This window comes from Enhydra lutris, unplaced genomic scaffold, assembly GCF_002288905.1.
Source record: "Enhydra lutris kenyoni isolate GAN:26980312 unplaced genomic scaffold, ASM228890v2 scaffoldscaffold28, whole genome shotgun sequence".
NCBI lineage: Eukaryota > Metazoa > Chordata > Mammalia > Carnivora > Mustelidae > Enhydra > Enhydra lutris.
Window position 1 is genome coordinate 5275594 of NW_019154112.1, and position 23828 is coordinate 5299421.

A 23828-nucleotide genomic window follows, 5' to 3' on the forward strand; every position below is an offset into this window, starting at 1 on the left:
CTGTGGGTTAAAGCCTCTGCCTTTGGCTCAGGTCATGATCCCAGGGTCCTGGGATGGAGCCCCGCATCAGGCTCTCTGCTCGGCAGGGAGCCTGCTTCCTCCTCTCTCTGCCTGCCTCTCTGCCTGCTTGTTATCCCTGCCGAAGGAAGGAAGGAAGGAAAGAAAGGAAGGAAGGAAGGAAGAAAAAATTATTAGGGCGCCTGGGTGGCTCAGTGGGTTAAAGCCTCTTGCCTTCAGCTCAGGTCATGATCTCAGGGTCCTAGGATCGAGCCCTGCCTCAGGCTCTCTGCTCAGCAGGGAGTCTGCTTCCCTCTCTCTCTGCCTGCCTCTGCCTACTTGTGAACACTATCTGTTAAATAAATACAAATTTAAAAAAATAAGAGATAATGAAGAAAGTTCTTCAGATTGAAGAAGAATGATAGTAGATGGGAATTGGGATCTATAGGAAAGAGAGAGGAACACTGGAAATCTAGGTGTAAGAGACTATTTTTTATTCTCAGTTTCTTTAAAAGACAAGATTTATGTTTAATACTATTTTGTAGGTCTGTGACATATGTACAGTAGCTCTCCCCTTACCATAGTTTTGCTTTCCATGATTTTGGTAACCTGTGGTCACCTGCAGTCCAGAAGTAGATTATCCTCCTGACATGTCATTAGAAGGTCAGTAGTAGCCTGATGTTGTGTCATAGTACCTACATCAGTCACCTCACTTCAACTCATCCTGCAGGCGTTTTATCATTTTACATCATCCCTAGAAGGGTGAGTACAGTAAAATAAGATATTTTGAGAGAGACCACATTCATATAATTTTTATTACAGTATATACTTATAATTGTTCTATTTTATTATTGCTAATCTCTTACTGTGCCTAAATCATAAATTAAGCTTTGTCATGTATGTATTATGTTATATGTATGTATGTATATGTTATGTAAATAAACGTATACATGTTTATGTATTAATAGAAAAAAACCCCAGTATATATAGAATTCCGTTCTATCTGCAATTTCAGACATCCCCTGGAGGTTTTGGGATGTAGCCCTTGTGGATAAAGGGGGACTACTGTAGATGTAATATATATGACAATTTAGTCCAAAAGGTGAAGGGCAATAAATGAACTATTTTGCAAAGGTTGCTATATTCTTATGTGAAGTAGTACAGTATTAGCTGTAAGTAGATTGTGATAAGTTTACATATTGTTTCCATAGAGCAATCTCTGTCTGTCTGTCTTTCTGACACACAGGTAAAGAGATACAGCTAAAAAGCCCGTAAAATAGTTACAATGAGATACTAAAAATAATTAGGTTAACCTAAAAAGAAGGCAGTAAAGGAGGAATCGAGGGGGAAAAAAACGGATGGCACAAATAGAAAGGTAAACCAAAATCTAACCAGTATCAATAATTACATTAAATGTAAATGGATTGACCATTCCAGCATAGGTTGTCAGACTGGATGAAAAAGGGATAAGCACAGATTGAAAGTGAGAAGATGATGAAAGGTACACCATGTGAACAGTAAGAGAAGAATGCTGGAGTAGCTATATTATCATCAGGCAAAATAGACTTCAAGACAAAGTTTACTGCTAGAGATAAACATTTCATAGGAAAGGGATCATTTCATCAGAAAGACACAATCATTAATGTATATGAACCTAAAAAAAGAGCTTCAGTACACGTAAAACAAGGGGGTCCTGGGTGGCTCAGTTGGTTAAGCATCTGACTCTTGCTTTTGGCTCAGGTCATGGTCTCGGGGTCAGGAGATCAAGCCCCACATTAGGCTCTGCACTCAGTGGGGAGTCTGCTTGAGATTCTCTCTCTCCCTCTCCCTCTGCTCTTTCCCCATCCCCATCTCCACCTGTGTGTGCACGTGTGCACTGTCTCTCTCTCAAATGAATAAAATCTTTAAAAAGAACAGTTAAAAAAATACACATGAAACCAAACAAAAGCAGAAAATTCAACAATTAAACCAAAGAATTAAAAGCAGAAAAGGGCAAATCCACAATTATAATTTGTTGTTTTCAATACTCCTCCCTTAGTAGTTGATAGAACAACTTGAGAAATATAAATAATGATACAGAAGATCTGGGGTGCCTGGGTGGCTCAGTTGCTTAAGCATCTGCCTTCGGCTCAGATTGTGACCCCAAGGTCCTGGGATCTAGCCTGTGTGGGGCTCTCTGCTCAGCAGGGAGCCTGCTTCTCCCTCTCCTTTTACCGCTCTCCCCTGCATATGCAATCTATCTCACTCTCTCAAATAAATAAAGTCTTTAAAACAAAACAAAACAAAAATACTTATTTAAAAAAATCTGAATAACATTATGCATTGCCTTGCCTAATTGACACAGAACACTATATGTAACAACTGAAGAATGTGTGTTCTTTTCAAGTGCACAGGGAATGTTCACCAAAACAGACCACACTCTAAGTTATAAAATATGTCTCAATACATTTCATAATATTGAGAAGTTACATAGTGTGTTCCCTGCCTATAGCATGGAATTAAATTAAAAATCAATATCAATAATATAACTAGAAAGGCCCTGCAAATTTGGAATATTTAAAATACATTTCTAAATAGGTCATGGTCAAAGAAAGCATTATAAAAGAAATTAGAAAATATTTCTAGCTAATTGGCAATGAAAATTCAACATATCAAAACTTGTGGGATGTAGCAGATAAAGTGAGTATTGAGAAATATATAGCTTTAAAAACTTTTATTAGGGAAAAGTTTAAAAAATCAGTGATTGAAGTTTCCAACTTAAGATGCTAGAAAAAGATGAGCAAAATAAATTCCAAATAAGTAGAATAAAGGAAAAACAGAAATCACTGAAATTGAAAATAGGACAAAAACAGAGAAACATAATACAAAAGTTTTTTTTTTAAATATAAAAATTAACCTTTAGTGAAACTGATAAAAAAAAACAATAATAAATACTATGAGGAATGAAAGAGGGTATATAGATAGATCTTACAGATGTCAAAAGGTACTAAGGGATGTTATGAATATCTTTGGTCAAAAAATTCAACTTAGATGAAATGCACATAATTATTTGATAAACATAGCTTACCAGAACTGGCAATGAAACAGAAAACAGAATATGTGAGTAGCCTTATTAAAGAAATTGCATTTGTTATCAGAACCTTTTTTTATAAAGAAAACTCCAGGTCCAGTTTTATTGATGACTTCTTTTGAACATTTAAGTAAGAAATAATACTCATTTAACACAAATTCTTTAGAGAAATAGAGAAGGGAAACACTTCCCATCTGTTTAACATGGTAACAGAAGCCTGACAGATGTTGCAGACAACATGAATGTCTATGTAGAAATTTTATGGCTTCTTTTTTTTTTTTTTTATATTTTATTTATTTATTTGACAGACAGTGAGAGAGGGAACACAAGCAGGGGGAGTGGAGAGGGGGAAGCAGGCATCCCGCTGAGCAGGGAGCCCGATGCGGAGCTCGATCCCAGGACCCTGGGATCATGACCTGAGCTGAAGGCAGAGGCTTAACCACTGAGCCGCCCAGGTGCCCCAATTTTATGGCTTCTTAAAAAAAAAGTTACTAGAACTGATAAGTTAGCTTAGCAAGGTTGCAGCATACAAGATTAATAGATAAATATCAATTTTTACAAAGATTGGAAATGAAGAAGTATAATCTTGTTATACTTCAATTCAATTGAATCAATACAATTCAATCAATCAATACAATTCAAGTATAATTCAATTCACAGATATCATTGTTTACATAGAAAATCCCAAGGAACCTACGAAACAACCACTAGAATTAATAACTGAATTTAGTAAGGTAGTAGGATACTAAGTCAATATAGGGGTGCCTGGCTGGCTCAGTCAGTGGAGCGTGTGACTCTTGATCTCAGGATTGTAAGTTTGAGCCCCATGTTGGGTGTAGAGCTTACTTAAAAATAAAATCTTTAAAAAACGTCAATATAGATATCACTTTTATTTCTATCTTCTAGCAGCAAACAACTAGAAAACATTTCAATTTCCTTTAATAATAAATAGTCCTTTACTGTACTATATATATATATATATACATATATATATATATATATATAAAAGATGCATATGGAAAACTACAGAACATTGCCTAGAGAGGTTAAAAAAGATCCAAATAAATATGCCTACAGTAATTATATACCGTGTTCAAGGATAGGCTGACTCATTTTTGTTAGTATGTTAACTCTCCCCAAATTCAGCTATGCAATCCCAATTAGAATTTCAGCAGGTGCTTTTTTTCTTCCTCCTACAGAAAGTGGCAGGCTGATTAAAAAATTTATATGGAAATGAAAAGGACCTAGAATGGCCAAAATAATCTTGGAGAAAAAAGCCAAATGAGGTTTATACTACACTTTCAAAACCTAAAATGAAGTTGCCATAATAAGGCCAGTGTGGTATTGGCATAAGAATGAAGTAGATCAGCAGAATAAAATATAAAGTTCAGAAATAAGCCATTGTATATAAACTGCACCTTAAATGAAACAATTAAAAAACTTTGAAAACAGAAGTCCAGAAGGAGAGCATTTTCTTCTAAGAAAGGTGTATATCTGTTCATGTATTAAGTTTTGAGAGTAAAACCTGTTAGGGCAAACTTCTAAGACTGAATGGCGTATTCCAGCATGTTATCCAGGATGGAATAATGTTAGCTACTTTAGTGGTTGAGATGGTTTGTTTAGGTGATTTAGGGACCCCGTGTTTAATCAGTGGCTTGATATGTTCTATTTTTGCTAAAAGATATACCTGTGGTGTGGCTGGGCAGTGAAAATACTTTGATATGAATTTGGGTAGGAGGCTTAGAAACCAAGGCCTGAGCTGTGATCACCTTAGTGGGAAAAGAAATGAAGGAAGTGAAGTGTATTTGCAGACATTTTTGCTCTTGTGGGGTTCAATTTCTGTGGGTTCTGAAGCAGACTGCTTATTGCAACTTATTCACTGTATTATTAACAATAAAAGTACTGAATTTCAGAGTAGAAAATTGAGTGAATGCGGAGTTGTCTCATTTCTGCCATTGACTTGTTGCAGGATTTTACCACTGGCTAGCTGGACAAGTCATTTAACTTCCCGGCCATTTGCAAATTGTAGATTTGGACTAAATGATTGTTTAAGATTCCTTCTACTCTGAAATGCTGTGAATCTGAAAGTCTAAGAATTCTCACTTCCTAACGTGGTACATTTTCACAAAGATCTCTGAGAGTCTTTCTCCGTTGTCTCTTTGGCAGATTGCAATCCCCTGGCAGAAATGAAACCTGATCAAAATCTGTTTCTCCAACTTGGTTTCATCTTAGCTTCTATGCTCTATAACAGTAACAGATGGCCAGAAAAATGTTTCCCCACATACTTGAAGTGGAATAAATAGAAGGCTTTCATTAGCCTTTTCAGCAACCCTGGAATCAGTGATACTATCCTCAATTAGGAACACAGATGCTGAGTAAAGTGGTTTCAGATCAGATCTCAGATCTGGTTTCTTTGGTTCAACGAACCTCCACAATCCTCTACAACAGGCCCTGTGGATTACCTTTTTACCTATTCTTTGTTATTACTATAAAATGCAGTCAAAATCAGTTGAGGAATTCTTACTGCGTTTTTTGAGAAGCTAACGACGTGCTATCCATCTTTTGTTGAATACTAAAAGTTAACTGATAAATGAAAAAGCAAATATATATCATTATTACTGTTAGGGGAGAATAGTCATGGTTGTCCACAGATCTGCATGTAATCTCTAGAGAGATTCTTTATTCCGATAGCCAAAATTATGTAATAAAAGGAAGTTTATCCTGTTGGGTTATTCTGTGCCCTACCTGGAAATATGAATGATCACGTTTCATCTGGAAAAAAAAAAAAAGTGATCACTTTTCATCTGGATCTTTGGGGCAGGAAGACAGGTTCTCCTGGGTTTTATAGTATGCCCAGAGGCTGGTGAGCAGGCCTCACTGAGATTAGTCTGTTGTCCTGTCTGGCTGGTGTTCACACACTTGCACTTACTTCCAAGAGCAGCCCACCCAGTTACTATTTGGATAAATTGGGCATGGGGTTCTCTCCTCCACAGAACCACCCTGAAGAAGTCAGTGCTGTCATTTGCCAGATGACATGGTTACAAAGTTCATAGAACTCTGCTGGTTACCACCTATAGGCCTGTTTTTAATTTGTTGGTTTTAATTCGTTTACAAGCTTGATTTTTTACTAGCTTCCTTGATAATTTTGTTCCCTGTTCTCAGTTCTCTTGTGACCCAGTAGTATTAGAGAGACAAGGGGTGAAAATCTGTTCTTGGAGCCAGAGTGGGATATAATGGAAAGGCTTTGTAGAGAACATTAATTCAGTTTCAACCTTGTCCAGATTTCAATTTGTAGACACCTGGGTAGAAAGGATAGAAATAGGTGTACTAGGAATGGAAGATGATACACTGAGATAGAAAGAGATCTGAGGGGTTGTCTCTTCAAGACATCTTGAGTCCTAGGATAATAATATAAGCCTCCTAAACCGTTTTTTAAAGATTTTTTTTTTTTTAATTTGACAGAGAGAGATCACAAGTAGGCAGAGAGGCAGGCAGAGAGAGAGGAAGGGAAGCAGGCTCCCTGCTGAGCAGAGAGCCCAATGCGGGGCTCGATCCCAGGACCCCAGGATCATGACCTGAGCCGAAGGCAGAGGCTTAACCCACTGAGCCACCCAGGCGCCCCTAAACCTTTTTTTAAAGATAATAATTTAATCCTTGTCTAAAGACAGCAGTGGAATCCAGAAATAATGATTACTGTTTATTTATTGAGCACTTAAATGCCAGATATTTAATGTCTTTTAGTTAGCTCTGTAATCCCAGCAGTCCTGTGAAGTTGACTGAACAGTTAATCACAGCATTAGCAAGTGAGAGAGCCAGGTTTTGAGCCCAAGTCTAACTTAAACACCACGCTATAATAAGGATAGAAGTTGAAAACATCTCTGTTCTTGAAGAATTAATTGACTATGCATCTCTTTTCCATCTTGAGCCTCCCATTTTCCCTTCCCTGAATTACTTTAGCTGGTTAACTGAAAACTCAATCCATTTCCAAACTTTAGAGAACAGAAGAATCACCCCTTTGTTTGTTTAAAATGCAGATTCCTTACTCCTGTCCCCATTGTGATGCAGCATATCTGGAGGGCGGCCCAATAATCTGCATGTTAATATAAACATATGCCAAAGTGATTCTACCCATGTGATCACAGGACCATCGTTTGAGACACAGTACCCTAAATAGTGGCAAGGTTAGGTTGAACTATAACACAATCTCATACTTTTTTTTTTCAAGGCTTGAAAAATAACGTATTTTATATGGAGCTGCAAATAGTTTTGCATAGACCACAATGTAGAAGTTAGATACATGGTGCTTATTTAGTATAACCACTTTGAGAATGTCAGTGCTAACATGCAGTATAACTTACTTTTGACTGTGTTTGTTTCATTCGAAGTATGTTCCTCTTTTTTTTCAGAGAGGAACATCCTTGAAAAGTCCCTATCACTTTCTTTTCTTAAAAATGGTTTTTATCGGAATGACTGGGTGGCTCAGTCAGTTAAGCGGCTGTCTTTGGCTCAGATCATGATCCCAGGGTCCTGGGATCGAGCCCCGCATTGGGCTCCTTGCTCAGTGGGGAGCCTCCTTCTCCCTCTGCCTGCTCTGCCTGCTGCTTCCCCTGCTTGTGCTTTTTCTCTGACAAATAAATAAAACCTTTAAAAAAAAAAAGGAAGAAAGAGGGATGCCTGGGTGAGTTAAGCTTCTGCTTTCGGCTCAGGTCACGATCTCAGGGTCCTGGGATCGAGCCCCACGTCGGGCTCTCTGCTCAGCGGGGAGCTTGCTTCCCCACCACCACCACCACCCCCCCGCCTGCCTCTCTGCCTACTTGTGATCTCTGTCTGTCAAATAAAAATAAAATATTTTAAAAAAAGGGTGGGGGGGAAAGAAACTTGTCTTTTGGGTCTAGAGAATAAAATTGGCTCATACCCAGTAAATGTTGATTAAACATTTTTTATGAATTGAAGTCAGTAAAAGTATGTGTAAGGGTATAGGATTTTATTTTACCCTACTTAGAAGCTAATAATTAGTCTGCTGTAGTTCATGTGATGCTGACAGAGCACAAGAGATTCCTGGATCAGAGACCAAGGACTTTATTACTCATAGTCCAGAAGTAGCATAAGCATGTTTGCATTAGTTCCCCTTGCCCCCTCAAGTCCCATTAGAGTGGCCCAAATGGATGTTTACACATAAGTTCTAAGAATGGAGCATTGAACTTGGGGGATCTGTTGTTTTTGTAGTAAGTGATAAGCAAGTCTGCTCTGTGTCCTAGGGTGGGACATATTACTTTATCCCCCAAAGCTGATCTTTTCAAACACAGTCCTGAAAAGTGGCCTGGGTAAGCAGTGGTCAGGGTCATGCATTTTTGGCATATTCAGCAAGACATGTAGGAATATGAGAGACCCATGGAGGAATAGCTCTCCCAACGTCAAGTACATATAATAGGTAATTGATAGAAATCTTAGAATTATTGTGAAATACTTGCTGCACAAAAAGGTATAGAGAGTAATATAATGAATAGCCACACAGTCACCTCCCAACATGACAAATAAGTATTATTCATACAGATGCAGTTTCCTGTGGATCCTTCCCCTTGTCTCATAGGTAAGCAGTTTCCTGAATTTGTCATCATGCCAGTGCAGTCCTATGAATCCCTTAATATCAGAGTATTTTTTGCATGTTTAGAAACTTGTAAAAAATTTTTACTATCATTTAAAAATCGTTAAAGAGCCTTTTTACATTGTACCATTTTAGGCACCGTAGAAAAAAATGGTGAGGATACAGCTCTTGCATGTCACGATCTTATGGTCCAAGGACAACCAAAATCACTAAAATATAGCTTAGTCATGGGAAAGGATATATGTGAAAAAATACAAGTCGGTAAACAATATGTAACTCTAAAGTCAGTTATTAGCATCTAATATATATAAGGACTAAGTATAGTTATGGACGGAGGGCAAAATACAATTCATTATTGGGGTGGAAAATAGTGACTCTGAGAGGCAGCAACAATGAGAATTACAGGCATGAGATTTGTCATAGACAATTTGTCATACAGGAGAGAGGGATATGCTGTGAGTAACTGACCTTACATTGATCTAACCAGAAAGATGGGAGAAGGGAGCTGGGAGTAGGTAGCCTGCAGGATAGTTAGCTGAGAGGTATGTAGATGTGTCAGATGACCATTTTGATTAGGAGGGACAGCTGAGACTGAGCCTCTGACCTCACAGGGCTTCACATCTAATCACACAGGGGTGGTTACATAGGAGAGAATTGGAAACTCTCCAAGATCCTCTGTGATTATGACTGAAATGTGTGTAGCAGTTCCAGAGATGTAGAAGAAAAAAGGTTTCATGTGAGTTGCAGCAGTGAGGGAAAGAGCCTCAGTGAGAAGTCTTGCAGTGGACCTTGAATGGCAAATTGTGGGGAGAATGCTTCAGAAAAGGGGGAGGCAAGAGCACATGAGCAGACTGGAGGCACTAAGTGTGAGACAATTGAGAAGACTGACCTGTGGGAATTATGTCCAGGTGATTTGACCTATATGTAGTTTCCCATGGTCTGCATTTTGCTGATTGCTTGCTTATGGTGCAGTTCAGGGGTTTCCCTCTGTCCTCTGTATTTCCTACAAATTAGCAGGTGGACCTAGTAAAGCATGATGAGATTCAGGCTCATTTGCAGGACTATAGGTGTGTGTGTGTGGGGTCTTCCTTGATCACATGAGTAAAGGTATGTGTAAGGGTCTAGGATTTCATTTGACCCAACTTAACAAGCCAGCAATTAGCCTGTTACAGTTTCACATTCTAACTTCATAGAGCTTCTTTGTTTCAAGTAATATTAAAGAGTATGACTTAATTTCATACTGGTCAGTTCTGGTCAGTCCACTGCCCCCTCCCACTTTTGTCTGTACCATCTCTTCTCTTTATTTCTGTTTTTCCTATCTTGCTCAATTTGGATTTCTCTCAGCAGTTTCTTTTCAATGTGGGTGCCCTCTCCTAGGAAGGAGCCTTAGTTAGTTCCCTGAGTTTAAAAGGCTAGACTGCTCCAGGTCCTTTGGGCCTCCCTGGGGACTCCTTGCAGTGGACTCAACCCCATTAGTTTTAGTCTCTGCAATCAGATTGGCCCACACTGCTTTTCATTTAAAACGGCTAGCTTGGGGTTCTTCCATCCTCTGGTCTGTCAGAGGCCCTATTGCTTTCCCTCTGTGTTGATCTGCACAGTGGCTTATAGCACTTGTGTCTGCTGGGCCTTGATGTTTTTCCCTCTTTATATGAAGTTTTATGAGGATGATTTGTCTTCTAGTTTTGTTATAGGTACTGTCCGTGGGCTTTTTGTGGTGTTATCTAGTTGCTCTGTTTGAATGTGGGGATTCAGAAATAACAAAGGCTGTGTTGCCACTGCCATTTCTCCAGAATCCTCTTTGTAGGTGCTTGAGTAGAAAGATCACACAATAATGAGTAGAATGGCCGGTCTGACCTAACATCTTACTTGGCATAGAGACAGTGTGGTCATTAGTCAACACTTGTTCTTTAACTTTCTCTTTTCTCCAAATTGAAAAGTGTTGGCTCTCATGCCCATTTAGTGGATTTCCATGGAAATAATAGCTTCTTATCTTTACTTTTTTCAGGTTCACCAAGAATCTTTCCCCAGACAAAATCAATTTGAGCACCCTGAAAGGGGAGGGTCGGCTGACCAACCTGGAGCTGGATGAAGAGGTTCTACAGAATGTGCTGGAGCTGCCCACCTGGTTAGCCATTACTCGGGTCTACTGCAACAGGGCCTCCATCCGGGTGAGAATGGGGGTCAGAGTGCTGTTGCTGTCCTTGGCCAGCAGGCATGTTTTCTTGAGGGGCAGCTCCTACAGCCCTGAGTGTTGCTTTCCTCTTTCAGATCCAGTGGACAAAGTTGAAGACACACCCCATTTGCTTGGTAATGGCCTTTCTTGATTGCAAGTAATCAAATGGGGATGGCTGGGATGGGATTTTAAAAGATCTGAGAGGAGATGGGGAGGAGTCCTGACAGGCTAACCCTTTTGGGACTGGTGTTTGCACTGTCTGGTTTGTGAGCTTCTCTCTGAGACAGAGTGACTGTTGTCTGGGCTTATTCTGAAATTACTGTGCGGTGTAGCAGTTAGCACTGAGACACAAGACCCAGGAGTCCTCGGTTGTTTTGCCTTTTTTTTTTTTTTTTAAGATTTTATTTATTTATTTGACAGAGAGAGATCACAAGTAGGCAAAGAGACAGTCAGAGAGAGAGAGAGGAGGAAGCAGGCTCCCTGCAGAGCAGAGAGCCCGATGCGGGGCTTAATCCCAGGACCCTGGGATCATGACCTGAGCCGAAGGCAGAGGTTTTAACCCACTGAGCCACCCAGGCGCCCCTCCTTTTGTTTTTTATAACAAATTTTGCTGCCCAGGTTCTAATTCTGGATTTCCTTTGGAATCTTGACAGAAAAAATTAGAAATCTAGTTCATGTTGACTATTGGGTGATTAGCTGAAAGCCCTTCAGGAACTCACCAATATATATTTAATCTAAAAACTGGAATCCCCAGGGATGGTAATACCTCTGTAACTTGGATTTATATTGTAGTTTTCTGCTGTGAGCTAATCCTATGCTTGTCCCGGAGTTCTGCTGCTAACGGACATGGAAGAGGAAAGATGAGGCCTCTTCTTGCATTTCAGTTTGTTCATTCATTTGACAAACATTTATTGTCTGCCCACTGTAGGCACAGCACTCAACTAGGCAGTACAGCGTAGGGATGGATAAGATGCACCTTGTGCTGTGTGGGTTTTTGTGCAGACGCTTAGCTCTCCGTGGCTTTTATTTCAGTGTCTGGATAAGGTAGAGGTGGAGATGAAGACATGTGAGGAGCCTCGGCCCCCAAATGGACAGTCTCCTATTGCCCTCGCTTCAGGACAGAGGTTAGTTGCTTAGGTCCCTTTTATTTCCAACATGTTAACTGTTCCATATCAACTTTTAGTGAAAAATGAACTTTTTATTTGGGAATTTTCCAACCTACACTAAAATGGAGAGAATGGTATAATCAACCCCCAGGCACCTAAGATCTGATTTTAACAGTTGTCAACATGTTGCCATTCTATTTTCACCTTTTCTTGCCTGTGTGTGTGTGTGTGTGCACGCTTGTACGTGCATGGCATGCACTGTAGTATTTGAAAGCAAATCCTAGACACCATATGATTCCATCTGTAAATACTTCTAGATACTGTGTCTTTTTTTAAAAAAAGATTTTATTTATTTATTTGTCACAGAGATCACAAGTAGGCAGAGAGGCAGGCAGAGAGAGAGCTGGGGAGAAGCAGGCTTCCTGCCTAGTAGAGAGTCTGATGTGGGGCTTGATCCCAGGACCCTGAGATCATGACCTGAGCCGAAGGCAGAAGCCTTAACCCACTGAGCCACCCAGGCGCCCCAAGATACTGTGTCTTTAACAGACGGGGACTGTGAAGAAAGAAAGAAAAACACACAAAACTATTATCACAATCAATAGAATTAATAGGAATTTGTTAATATTATTTAATACTTATTTCATATTCAATTTTATGAATTGTCTCTAAAATATTTTTTCCAATGCAGTATGGCTCCAAAGAGCTCCACATATTACATTTAGGGATATGCCTTTTAAGGCTTTTTAGTTCTAAACAACCCCCCACACCCACTCTTTAGTATACCATTTATTCTTTGTTGAAACTAGATTGTTTTTTTTAAAAGATTTATTTATTTAATTGACAGATCACAAGTAGGCAGAGAGGCAGGCAAAGAGAGAGGAGGAAGCAGGCTCCTGCTGAGCAGAGAACCCGAAGTGGGGCTAGATCCCAGGATCCTGGGATCATGACCTGAGCCGAAGGCAGAGTCTTTAACCCACTGAGCCACCCAGGCACCCCGAAACCAGATTGTTTTTGATAAAGAATTTCCCACATTTTGTATTTTGGCTGATTGTGTCCTCAAGGATATATTTTAAATGTTTCTCTTTTAACCTGGTAGTAAGATTTAAAGGCTTGATTTGAGTAAATGTTTTTGTTTTCTTGGTAAGACTACTCTAAAAATTATACCATGTATTTCCTATTGTAATATATCAGGAGACACAAAATGTTCCTTTGGTTAAGATTAATCAGTGGATTCAGATAATGATGGCCTGATTTATCCATTGTGATTAAGGTCCTCATCTACTTTATCTCATGGTGTAAGGACCATTGATAACCATTGATGATAATTGTGTAGGTCTGTTATATTTCACTGTCGATGCAAAACAGGGATTTTATAATTCTTTTCTTCCTATTACATTTATTAACAATAATAGACTAGCAATAATGTCTAAGATTTTTTGTGGGTGTGGAGGGAGGATGAAGGAGAGTTACCCTTTTGGATTCATGTTTTTTTTAACAGCTTTATTAAAGTATAATTGACACAAAATAGACTACATATACAAAGCATACAGTTTGATAAGTTTTAGCATATGCACACCACGCAATCATCAACACAATCAAGACAATGAACATATCCATTAACCCTTAACCATATTGTTGTTCTCCGTTATATTCCTTCCCTTTCCTTTCTCATGCCCTCCTATCCCCAGACAAGCATGGCTTTCTGTGACTATAGATTAGTTTACATTTTCTATAATTTTATATAAAAGGAATCATAGTATGTAGTATGTACTGGTTTTTGTCTGGCTTCTTTTACTCAGCATAATTATTTTGAGATTCATCCATGTTGTTGAGTGTATCAATAGTTCATTCCTTTTATTACTGAGTATTATATTCCATTGTATGGAGAGATCAGAATTTGTTTATCCATTCGCTTGTTTTTTGTTTTTTTTTTTTGTTGTTGTTTTTTTAATCCATTCACTTGTTAGTGGACACTTTATTTGCAGTGTTTGGCTATTATGAATAATGCTGCTATGAACATTCATATACAAGTTTTTATGTGGTCATGTGCTTTTATTTCTCTTGGGTAAATGCCTGGGAATGGAGTGGTCAGGTGGTAGGTATGGTAGGTAAGATTTAGCTTTTTAAGAAACTGCCAAACTTTTCTTTTCTTTCTTTTTTTTTTTTTTTTTAAGATTTTACTTATTTATTTATTTGACAGAGAGTGAGAGGGAACACAAGCAGAGCGAGTGGGAGAGGGAGAAGCAGGTTCCCTGCTGAGGGGGGAGCCCAGTGTGAGGCTTGATCCCAGGACCCTGAGATCATGACCTGAGCCAAAGGCAGATACCCAACAACTGAGCCACCCAGGCGCCCCAAACTGCCAAACTTTTTCAAAGTGGTTTACTATTTTACATTCTTTTTATGCTTTTACATTTAAATTTTCTGACATCCTACACTTCCATTTACTTTTTAAAAAATTGTTGTATTTCCTACATTTATAGTCATTACTTGTTTTGATATTCAGATGTCCTTATCTTTGGCCAGGGAGAGCCTTTAGAAGTCACTGCCTGCGTCTTTTGGAGAAGACCCCAGTAATCTTTTTCCTTTTAGACAGAATAAGATGTTTCAGGCTTCTCATATGCATCCTTACTTCAGACCTGGAATCTGACATTTCTCCCAAGGAACACCGATTCCTTTTAGTGAGAAATGTTATTTAAAGAGAATAGTCTGGGCAAAATTGTATTCATTGAGTTGTCATTGCAATAAGGCCTTTTAAGTGTTCAGTTCTAGGGTAAAGGTATTTTTAAGGAAGAGAAAAATAAATCATGACAATATGCGGATATTTCTCAATTCAAATAAAAAAGAGGATTTTAAAATAACTGTTTAGATTTAATGTTTGTATTTTTTGTTCATATGCTGTACCATGGTTCCTAACAACAATAATATAATAAATGATTCACTTTTTTCAATTGTTTAAAAAAATAACAAGGCCAGTATTGTAACTATCAATTAGACTACTGAGTACGATAGATTTCTGTGTGTGTGTGTGTTTTAAACTTATGATATATCCCACTAGGGAAGTATGGTCAAATGCTGTGTTTTAAAGTCACTTGAAGTCATTTTTCATATGTTCAGGATACCAATTTGACATACAGAGAGGTTTTTTTTTTTTTAAAGACAAATTTTACAGTTTTTGGCTCACAATAAAGTTAGAGGAAGGGGCAGATTTCCCATATCTTCTGGCCCCTGTGCATGCATAGCCATCTCTATTATCAACATCCCCCATCAGAGTAGTACATTTGTTACAGTGGTTAACCTACATTGACACATCACAATTGCCCAAAGTCCATAGGTCCCATTAAGGTTCACTCTTGGTTTTGTACATTTTTTGGGTTGGGAAAAATGTATAATGACATGTGTCTACCATTATGGTATTTTCACAGTGTATTTTCACTGCCCTAAAAATTCTGTGTGCTCTACTTATTTATCTCTATTCCTGGCCCCAACCCCTGAAACCGCTGGTATTTTTCACTGTCTCCATTGTTTTTCCTTTTCCAGAGTGTCATATAGTTGGAATCACACAGTATGATTCATCTTTTAATTTTTTTTACTTTTTAAAAGATGTTATTTATTTATTTATTAGAGAAATAGCACAAGTGGGGTGAAGGGCACAGGAAGAAGCTGACTCCCCCACGGAGCAGGGAGGCTAATGTGGGGCTTGATCCTGGGATTCTGGGATTGTGACCTGAGCCTAAGACAGACGCTTAACCAGCTGAGACATCCAGGCACCCCCATCTTAACCATTTTTTTTTAAGTTTTTTTTATTTATTTATTTGACAGAGAGAGATCACAAGTAGAGAGGCAGGCAGAGAGAGAGGGGGAGAAGCAGGCTCCCTGCTGAGCAGAGAGAACCCGATGCGGGGCTCGATCCCAGGACCCTGAGACCATGACCTGAGCCGAAGGCAGAGGCTTTAACCCACTGAGCCACCCAGGTGCCCCTTAACCATTTTTTAAAAAAAATTTCTTTTCAGTGTTCCCAGATTCATTGTTTATGCACCATACCCAGTGCTCCATGCAATACGTGCCCTCCTTAATACCTACCACCAGGCTCCCTAACCCCCAACCCCCGCCCCTCCAAAATCCTCAGTTTGTTTCTCAGAGTCCACAGTCTCTCATGGTTCGTCTCCCCTTCCAATTTCCCCCAATTCACTTCTCCTCTCCATCTCCCAATGTCCTCTGTGTTATTCCTTGTGCTCCACAAATAAGCGAAACCATATGATAATTGACTCTGTCTGCTTGACTTATTTCAATCAGCATAATCTCTTCCAGTCCCGTCCATGTTGATACAAAAGTTGGGTATTCATCCTTTTTAATGGAGGCATAATACTCCATAGTATATATGGACCACATCTTCTTTATCCATTCGTCCGTTGAAAGGCATCTTGGTTCTTTCCACAGTTTGGTGACTGTGGCCAATGCTGCTATGAACATTGGGGTACAGATGACCCTTCTTTTCACTACATCTGTATCTTTGGGGTAAATACCCAATAGTACAATTGCAGGGTCATAGGGAAGCTCTATTTTTAATTTCTTAAGGAATCTCCACACTGTTTTCCAAAGAGGCTGCACCAACTTGCATTCTCACCAACAGTGTAAGAGGATTCCCCTTTCTCCACATCCTCTCCAACACATGTTTACTGTTTTGTTAATTTTAGACATTTTAACTGGTATAAGGTGGTATCTCAGTGTGGTTTTGATTTGAATTTCCCTGATTGCTAATGATGATGAACATTTTTTCATGTGTCTGTTAGCCATTTATATGGCTTCGACATTGGCCACCGCAACTTCTTTCAAGATACGTCTCCAAAGGCAAAGGAAACAAAAGTGAAGATGAACTTTTGGGACTTCATCAAGATCAAAAGTTTCTGCACAGCAAAGGAAATAGTCAGTAAAACAAAGAGGCAACCCATGGAATGGGAGAAGATATTCACAAATGACATTACAGACAAAGGGCTAATATCCAAGATGTATAAAGAATTCCTCAAACTCAAAACACACAAAACAGATAATCATGTCAAAAAGTGGGCAAAAGACAATGAACAGACACTTCTCCAAAGAAGACATACAAATGGCTAACAGACACATCTTAACCACTTTTTTTTTTTAAGATTTTATTTATTTATTCGACAGAGAGAGATCACAAGTAGGCAGAGCAGCAGGCAGAGAGAGGGGAGAAGCAGGCTCCCCGCTGAGCAGAGAGCCCGATGTAGGGCTCGATCCCAGGACCCTGAGATCATGACCTGAGTCAAAGGCAGAGGCTTAACCCACTGAGCCACCCAGGCGCCCCTTAACCACTTTTAAGTGTACAGTTCAGTAGTGTTAACTCTACTCACACCCTGCAACAAATCTCTAGAGCTTTTTCATCTGAAATTGGAACCCTATATCCATTTGTATTGGTTTGCTGTGACTACCATGACATAATGCCATAGACTAGTTGCCTAAATAATTGAAATTTATTGTTGAAATTTCAGTAAATTTCAAATAAGTTGAAATTTATTTTCTCACAGTTCTGGGGGCTTGAAGTCTTATTATCAAGGTATCACCAGATCCTGAGGCCTCTCTCCTTGGCTTGCAGACGCTGACTCCTTAACATTTCCTCACATGGCCTTTTCTCTCCACCTGCTCATCCCTAGTGTTGCTTCATTTTTTCCCTTTAATTGAAGTATAATTGATATACAGTGTTTTATTGGTTTCAGTTGTACAATATAGTGATTTGATAGCTCTACACATTATTTAGTGTTCATATAACACGATATATGATATCACATATATGTAATATCATATATATCATATATGTGATATCATATGATATATATGATATCATATGATATATGATGTATGTGATAACATGATATATGATATAACCCATGGTAGTGTTGATATGTTCATATGATATTAATGATAAGTATAGTTATCATATATTATTGCAGTATTATTCACGATATTCCCTATGCTGTACTTTTCATCCTTATGACTGATTTATTTTACTACTTGAAGTATGTACCTCTTCATCACTCCACCTATTTTGCCCACTCCTCTTACTCCTCCCCTCTGGCAACCACCAGTGTTTTCTGTGTATTAATGAGCTTGTTTTGTTTGTTCACCTGTTTTGTTTTTCAGATTCCACATATAAGTGAAATCATGTATTTTTCTTTATCTGACTTGTTTTACTTAGCATAATACCTTCTAGGTTCACCCATGTTGTCACAAATGGTAAGATTTCATTCTTTTTAATGGCTGAGTAGTATTCCATTGCATATATATATCACATCTTCTTTATCCATTTATCTATTGCTGGGCAATTGGATTGCTCCCGTTTCTTGACTATTGTAAATAACACTGCTATAAACATAGGCGTACAGATATCTTCTTGAATTAGGGTTTTCTTTTTCTTTTCTTTTCTTTCTTTTTTTTTTTTTTTTAAAGATTTTATTTATTTATTTGACAGAGAGATCACAAGCAGGCAGAGAGAGAAGAGGAATCAGGCAGAGAGAGAGGAGGAAGCAGGCTCCCCTAGAGAGCAGAGAGCCCGATGCGGGGCTCGATCCCAGGACTCTGAGATCACGACCTGAGCCGAAGGCAGCGGCTTAACCCACTGAGCCACCCAGGCGCCCCTCTTTTCTTTTTTTAAAAAATATTTTATTTATTTATTTAACAGAGACAGAGAGAGAGAGATCACAAGTAGGCAGAGAGAGGGGGAAGCAGGCTCCCTGCTGAGCAGAGAGCCCAATGTGGGGCTCGATCCCAGGACCCAGAGATCATGACATGAGCTGAAGGGAGAGGCTTAACTCACTGAGCCACCCAGGCCCCCCAAATTAGGGTTTTCATTTTCCTCAAGTAAAGACCTAGAAGTAGAATTACTGGATCATATGATACTTCTCTTTTTATTTTTTTGAGAAACCTCCATATTCTTTTCCACATGGCTGCACCAAATCACCATTCCCACCAACAGTGCACAAAGGTTTCCTTTTTTTTTTTTTTTTAAAGATTTTATCCATTTATTTGACAGAGATCACAAGTAGGCAGAGAGGCAGGCAGAGAGAGAGGGGGAACCAGGCTCTCCTCTGAGCAGAGAACCTGATGCGGGACTTGATCCCAGGACCCTTGGACCCTGACCTGAGCCAAAGCCAGAGGCTTTAACCCACTGAGCCACCCAGGTGCCCCTTCAAATGTTTCTTTTTCTTCACATCCTTTCCAAAACTTGTTTCTTGTTGTTTTGATACTAGCCATTTTGACAGATGCGAGGTGATAGCTCATTGTGGTTTTCATTCACATTTCCCTGATGAGTGATATTAAGTATCACTATCACTCTTAATGTTTTTTTGTTCAACAGAAATGATTAATTCTAATGTAATGTAATGTATGCCTTTTTTTGCCCTTTATGCTTAACCCTTTTTGTGTCTTATTTAAGGGCTCTCTTCCTGTCTGAAGGTATGAAGATATTCTCTTTTGTTTTCTTCAAAAAGTTTTATTGTTTGACCTTTCACATTTAGATATAATCGGCCTTTTTTTTTTTTTTAAGATTTTATTTATTTGTTTGACAGAGGGATAGAGATTGCAAGTAGGCAGAGAGACAGACGGAGGGAGAGGGGGAAGCAGGCTCCGTGCTGAGCAAGGAGCCTGATGCGGGTCTCAATCCCAGGACCCTGAGACCATGACCTGAACCGAAGGCAGAGGCTTAACCCATTGAGCCACCCAGGCGCCCTGATACGATCGGCCTTAAAAATGATTATTTTTTTTTGTTTGATGTAAGATAGGAGTTAATATTATTTTTTCTCTGTCAGTATCTTCAAACTGACCATGTGCCATTATTGAAAGACCATCTTTTCCCTACTGCTCTGTCACTGCTATTATAAATTAAGTGTCTCTCAATATAGGTGTGATTTGTGAGTATGGTTGAACATTTTTATGTTTAATATCATTTGCACTTCCTTCTCTGTGAACTGCCCATACTTTGTCCCATTTTTATTGGCCTGTCTTTTTGTTTTCAGTTTCTTGAAGCTCTTTATACATTAGAGATGTTAGCCCTTTGTGATATAAATTGGAAATATATATTTTTTCCAGTTTATAATTTCTACGCCTTCTTTTTATCTCTTGTAATGAGAACTGATTTCATTTACGTGTCAAGAATGTCTGTGTTTTCTACATCCAGGAGGACTTTAAGATGGCCTTCATTCCTCTTCTTGCCATTTCTGACCTCTCACTGTGGAAGTCCAGCTGTGTTCTTTGGGATATATTTGACAGGGTAGAGTTGGGATTATTCTTGACCTCTTGCTCACCTGGCTGTACTTCTTTCCTCTTTCCACTACCTTTGCAGAGTATGCTGTGTCTTTGAAGGTTTTATAGAAATCTAGCATTTCCTTTCTTTAGTTATACCTCCCCTCATGTACAACGTTCACATTTGGGTAGTTTGTGGATTATAAAAATATTTTTTAATTCATTCTTTCTAACAAAAGGGAGATTATTTCTAGGTCAACTCTTTTTCTTTTATTTCATTCCTCAAAAAATCCAATTAAGAGTACTGCATCATAAAACATTTTCAAAATTTAAAAAATGTAAGTAGAAATAGAGAGAGATAAAAGAAAGAAATCATCCATAGTTCTAGCACCCAAAGAGAAACAGTGTTAATCTTGTCTGATGTCTTCCACTGTAAAAAGTGTGTACAAAGTCTCACCTGCTTCTGAATATCGGTCTCCCTCATTTGTTGTAGTGAGTATGGCTTTGCCGAGAAGGTGGTGGAGGGGATGTTCATCATCGTCAATTCCATCACCATCAAGATTCACTCCAAGGCCTTCCATGCTTCTTTTGAATTGTGGCAGCTCCAGGGCTACAGCGTCAACCCCAACTGGCAGCAGAGTGACCTCCGTCTCACCCGCATCACTGACCCCCACCGAGGAGAGGTGAAAGCCCCAGTATTGCAAGAGGAGAGAATGGGGAGATTCAAAATAGGACTGGTTTTTATTTTATTTTATTTTTTTTTAAAGATTTTATTTATTTATTTGACAGACAGAGATCACAAGTAGGCAGAGAGGCAGGCAGAGAGAGAGGAAGGGAAGCAGGCTCCCTGCTGAGCAGAGAGCCCGATGCGGGACTCGATCCCAGGACCCTGAGATCACGACCTGAGCCGAAGGCAGCGGCTTAACCCACTGAGCCACCCAGGCGCCCAGGACTGGTTTTTAAAGGATATTATTCCTGCTTTGGGGTTTTCCTCAGATATGTCCCCCATTCCTTTGAACCCAAGAATCCCAGTGTTACTGCTACATGCCTTCTCTTCTTTTAGGGATCTCTGATCCACTGCATTCTATTGGTAGGATCCCAACTGAGAAATAGTGGGAGTTTCTCCCTTGCTAGTCTTTTCCCCCTTGGACTTCCTGCCTCTTGGTTAATTTCATCCATAGAATTAAAGGATTTTACTTTCTCTCCTTCTAGGTTCTAACATTTAAGGAAATAACTTGGCAAACACTTCGAATTGAGGCAGATGCTACAGATAATGGTGATCAGGACCCAGTCACCACTCCACTGAGGCTTATTACCAACCAAGGCAGGATCCAAATAGCCCTCAAGAGAAGAGTGAGTATGTTCTCTGCCCTCGTGAAAACTTCTATCTTTTGTTCTCTTAGACAACCTTAGAGTTGTTGTTCTCTGTTTTTTTAATGTTACTGGCCCCAGGAGTGACAATCAAAAGTGGCAGGCCTGTAATTCAGTGTTGCACAGAACATTTCTGTGAACATTTGCACCTCCTTGTCACCTGAATTTTGGAAACCACAATTTTTACCCATACATAGGGACACCGACATAGACACCTGGCAGTTGACTACTGTTGTTTTCTTGTTAACCACAGAAAACATTAGTAGTTTCGTAAGAAATTGACTCTCCATAGTGTTTGCTGCTTTCTTTTCATGTTCTGGGTATTGAAAAGCCTCTCTGAAATTAATCAGGCAATAATCACGTTGAGGAGTTGGAATGATACCAGATGTTGAACCCCATGTTTTGTGTGGCCCTTTCAGACCAAAGATTGCAATGTGGTAGCCTCCAAGCTGATGTTCCTGTTGGATGACCTGCTCTGGGTGCTAACTGACTCGCAGCTCAAGGCTATGATGAAGTATGCGGAGTCACTGAGTGAGGCCATGGAGAAGTCAGCCCAGCAGAGAAAGAGCCTGGCTCCTGAACCTGTACAGGTTAGAGGCAAAACAGACACCCTTTGGGGTGGGGGGGCGGCTAGAGAGATGGAGGGCCAGACCTAATTTATACCAACATAGGTGAGGTCTAGACTTCATTAGGCGTTTTTGGGGCATTTGTCATTTGCATAGGCTTTGTTTGTTCTTCTAATTTATTCTATTCATTGGGTGCCTCTGGTGTGTTAGCTATATAGTACTAGCCACTGGGAGGAAAAGTAGAATAAGCCTCTTGTTCCTGTCTTTAGAGCTCTGACTGCCTTACAATGTGGACTTACAATGTGTAAACAAATTATTATAATAGGAGGTGGTCAGTATATAGGTAGACACTATGCCATGAGAGCACGAAGAAGAGGCATCTAATGGCATGGGCTGAAAGGGGGCATTTAAGAAAGACTACCGGAGGAGGCAGTGTTTTGGCATTAGTCAGCTAAGTCCTGGGGAGTGAGAGCTTGGGGGGCATTTCAGACCTAAGAACTGTGGTACTCTGTCTAGAGTTACAAGACTAATTATAATGAGGCTTTTTGGAGTTTGGGTTCTTTAGGTGGGACAGGTCTACATAAGCTATCAGGTGAACAGTTATGGGAGGAAGCAGCCATTTCGTGAAATTGTGGCTTTCTCCAGACTGAACTAAAGCTTAGGAAAGGCTGCGAAGAGCTCTCTGGGTATGGACTTATTTTTTGCTCTCTGTCACATGCAGATCACCCCACCTGCTCCCAGTGCCCAGCAGTCCTGGGCCCAGGCGTTCGGGGGCAGCCAGGGCAGCAGCAACAGCAGCAGCAGCCGCCTCAGCCAGTACTTTGAGAAATTTGATGTGAAGGAGTCCTCCTACCACCTGCTAATCTCCCGCCTGGACCTGCACGTTTGCGATGATAGCCAGTCCCGAGAGCCAGGTACTCTGGTCAGCTTGAGCCTGGGCCTGGTGCTCCATCGGCACCTTCGCTCTTCTCAAGATGTGGAGTGCTTTGGGAAGCTTTCCTTAATCCCATCCATTCCTTGGGCCTCGGTCTCTGGTGGTCTCTTGCTCTGTTGGTGTGAGGTAGTGCTTTTAGCCTTTTGGGTGCAGCGGGACCAGCATCTGGATTTAGTAAAATACAGAGGCCAGCACTCTCGCAGGCCTCACTGAGTCAGAATCTTCAGGGACAGAGCTCAAGCAGTGTACACTTTTTTTATTCCTTGCTTATCTTGGGCAATGCTGGCCACTGGTATGAGCTTCTAGGAAAGTAAATTCAAGTATAGGAGGCTCCAGGATTTTCAGGCTTTTGAGTCAATTTAAAGATTTTTTTTATGTGTAAATGCCCTCTTCCCAAGTAGAAGGGTTATGTTGTATTCTCATCATGCTTTTACAAATTGATTGGGGCAGTTAGCATTACATACGCATATAGGTTTATTCAAAATGAAAAAGGAATTGACTCATTTTCTCCCTTCATGAGCCTTGGGGAACTCACTTAGCCTCTTGTTTAACCTCGGAATTTCTTCATTTGCAAACTTGAGTTAAATCTTACCTGACTCCTTCACCTCATTGGTTGTTGTCAGGCTCAACTGAAATAATACACTGAATTTGGAGGACCTTAATTATGGCACATACTCAGTATTATTATCCCTCTGCTGCCTGTTCCTTTAATACTCTGTCTGCACTCCCTTTATACTCCCCTCTACACCA

The 23828-nt window shown here is 39.8% G+C and overlaps 1 protein-coding gene across 2 annotated transcripts in view; it reads left to right on the top strand.

Moving 5' to 3' along the window:
- The window catches only part of LOC111152257 (UHRF1 binding protein 1), a 65915-nt gene that overhangs the window by 17727 nt on the left and 24360 nt on the right, over positions 1–23828 (top strand). For both annotated transcript variants that reach the window (XM_022510706.1, XM_022510707.1), the window contains exons 2-8: positions 10678–10840; positions 10941–10979; positions 11878–11969; positions 20701–20890; positions 21420–21560; positions 21998–22168; positions 22866–23058. In XM_022510706.1, the coding sequence (XP_022366414.1) occupies positions 10678–10840; positions 10941–10979; positions 11878–11969; positions 20701–20890; positions 21420–21560; positions 21998–22168; positions 22866–23058 (989 nt within the window). The remainder of the gene's footprint in view (positions 1–10677; positions 10841–10940; positions 10980–11877; positions 11970–20700; positions 20891–21419; positions 21561–21997; positions 22169–22865; positions 23059–23828) is intronic.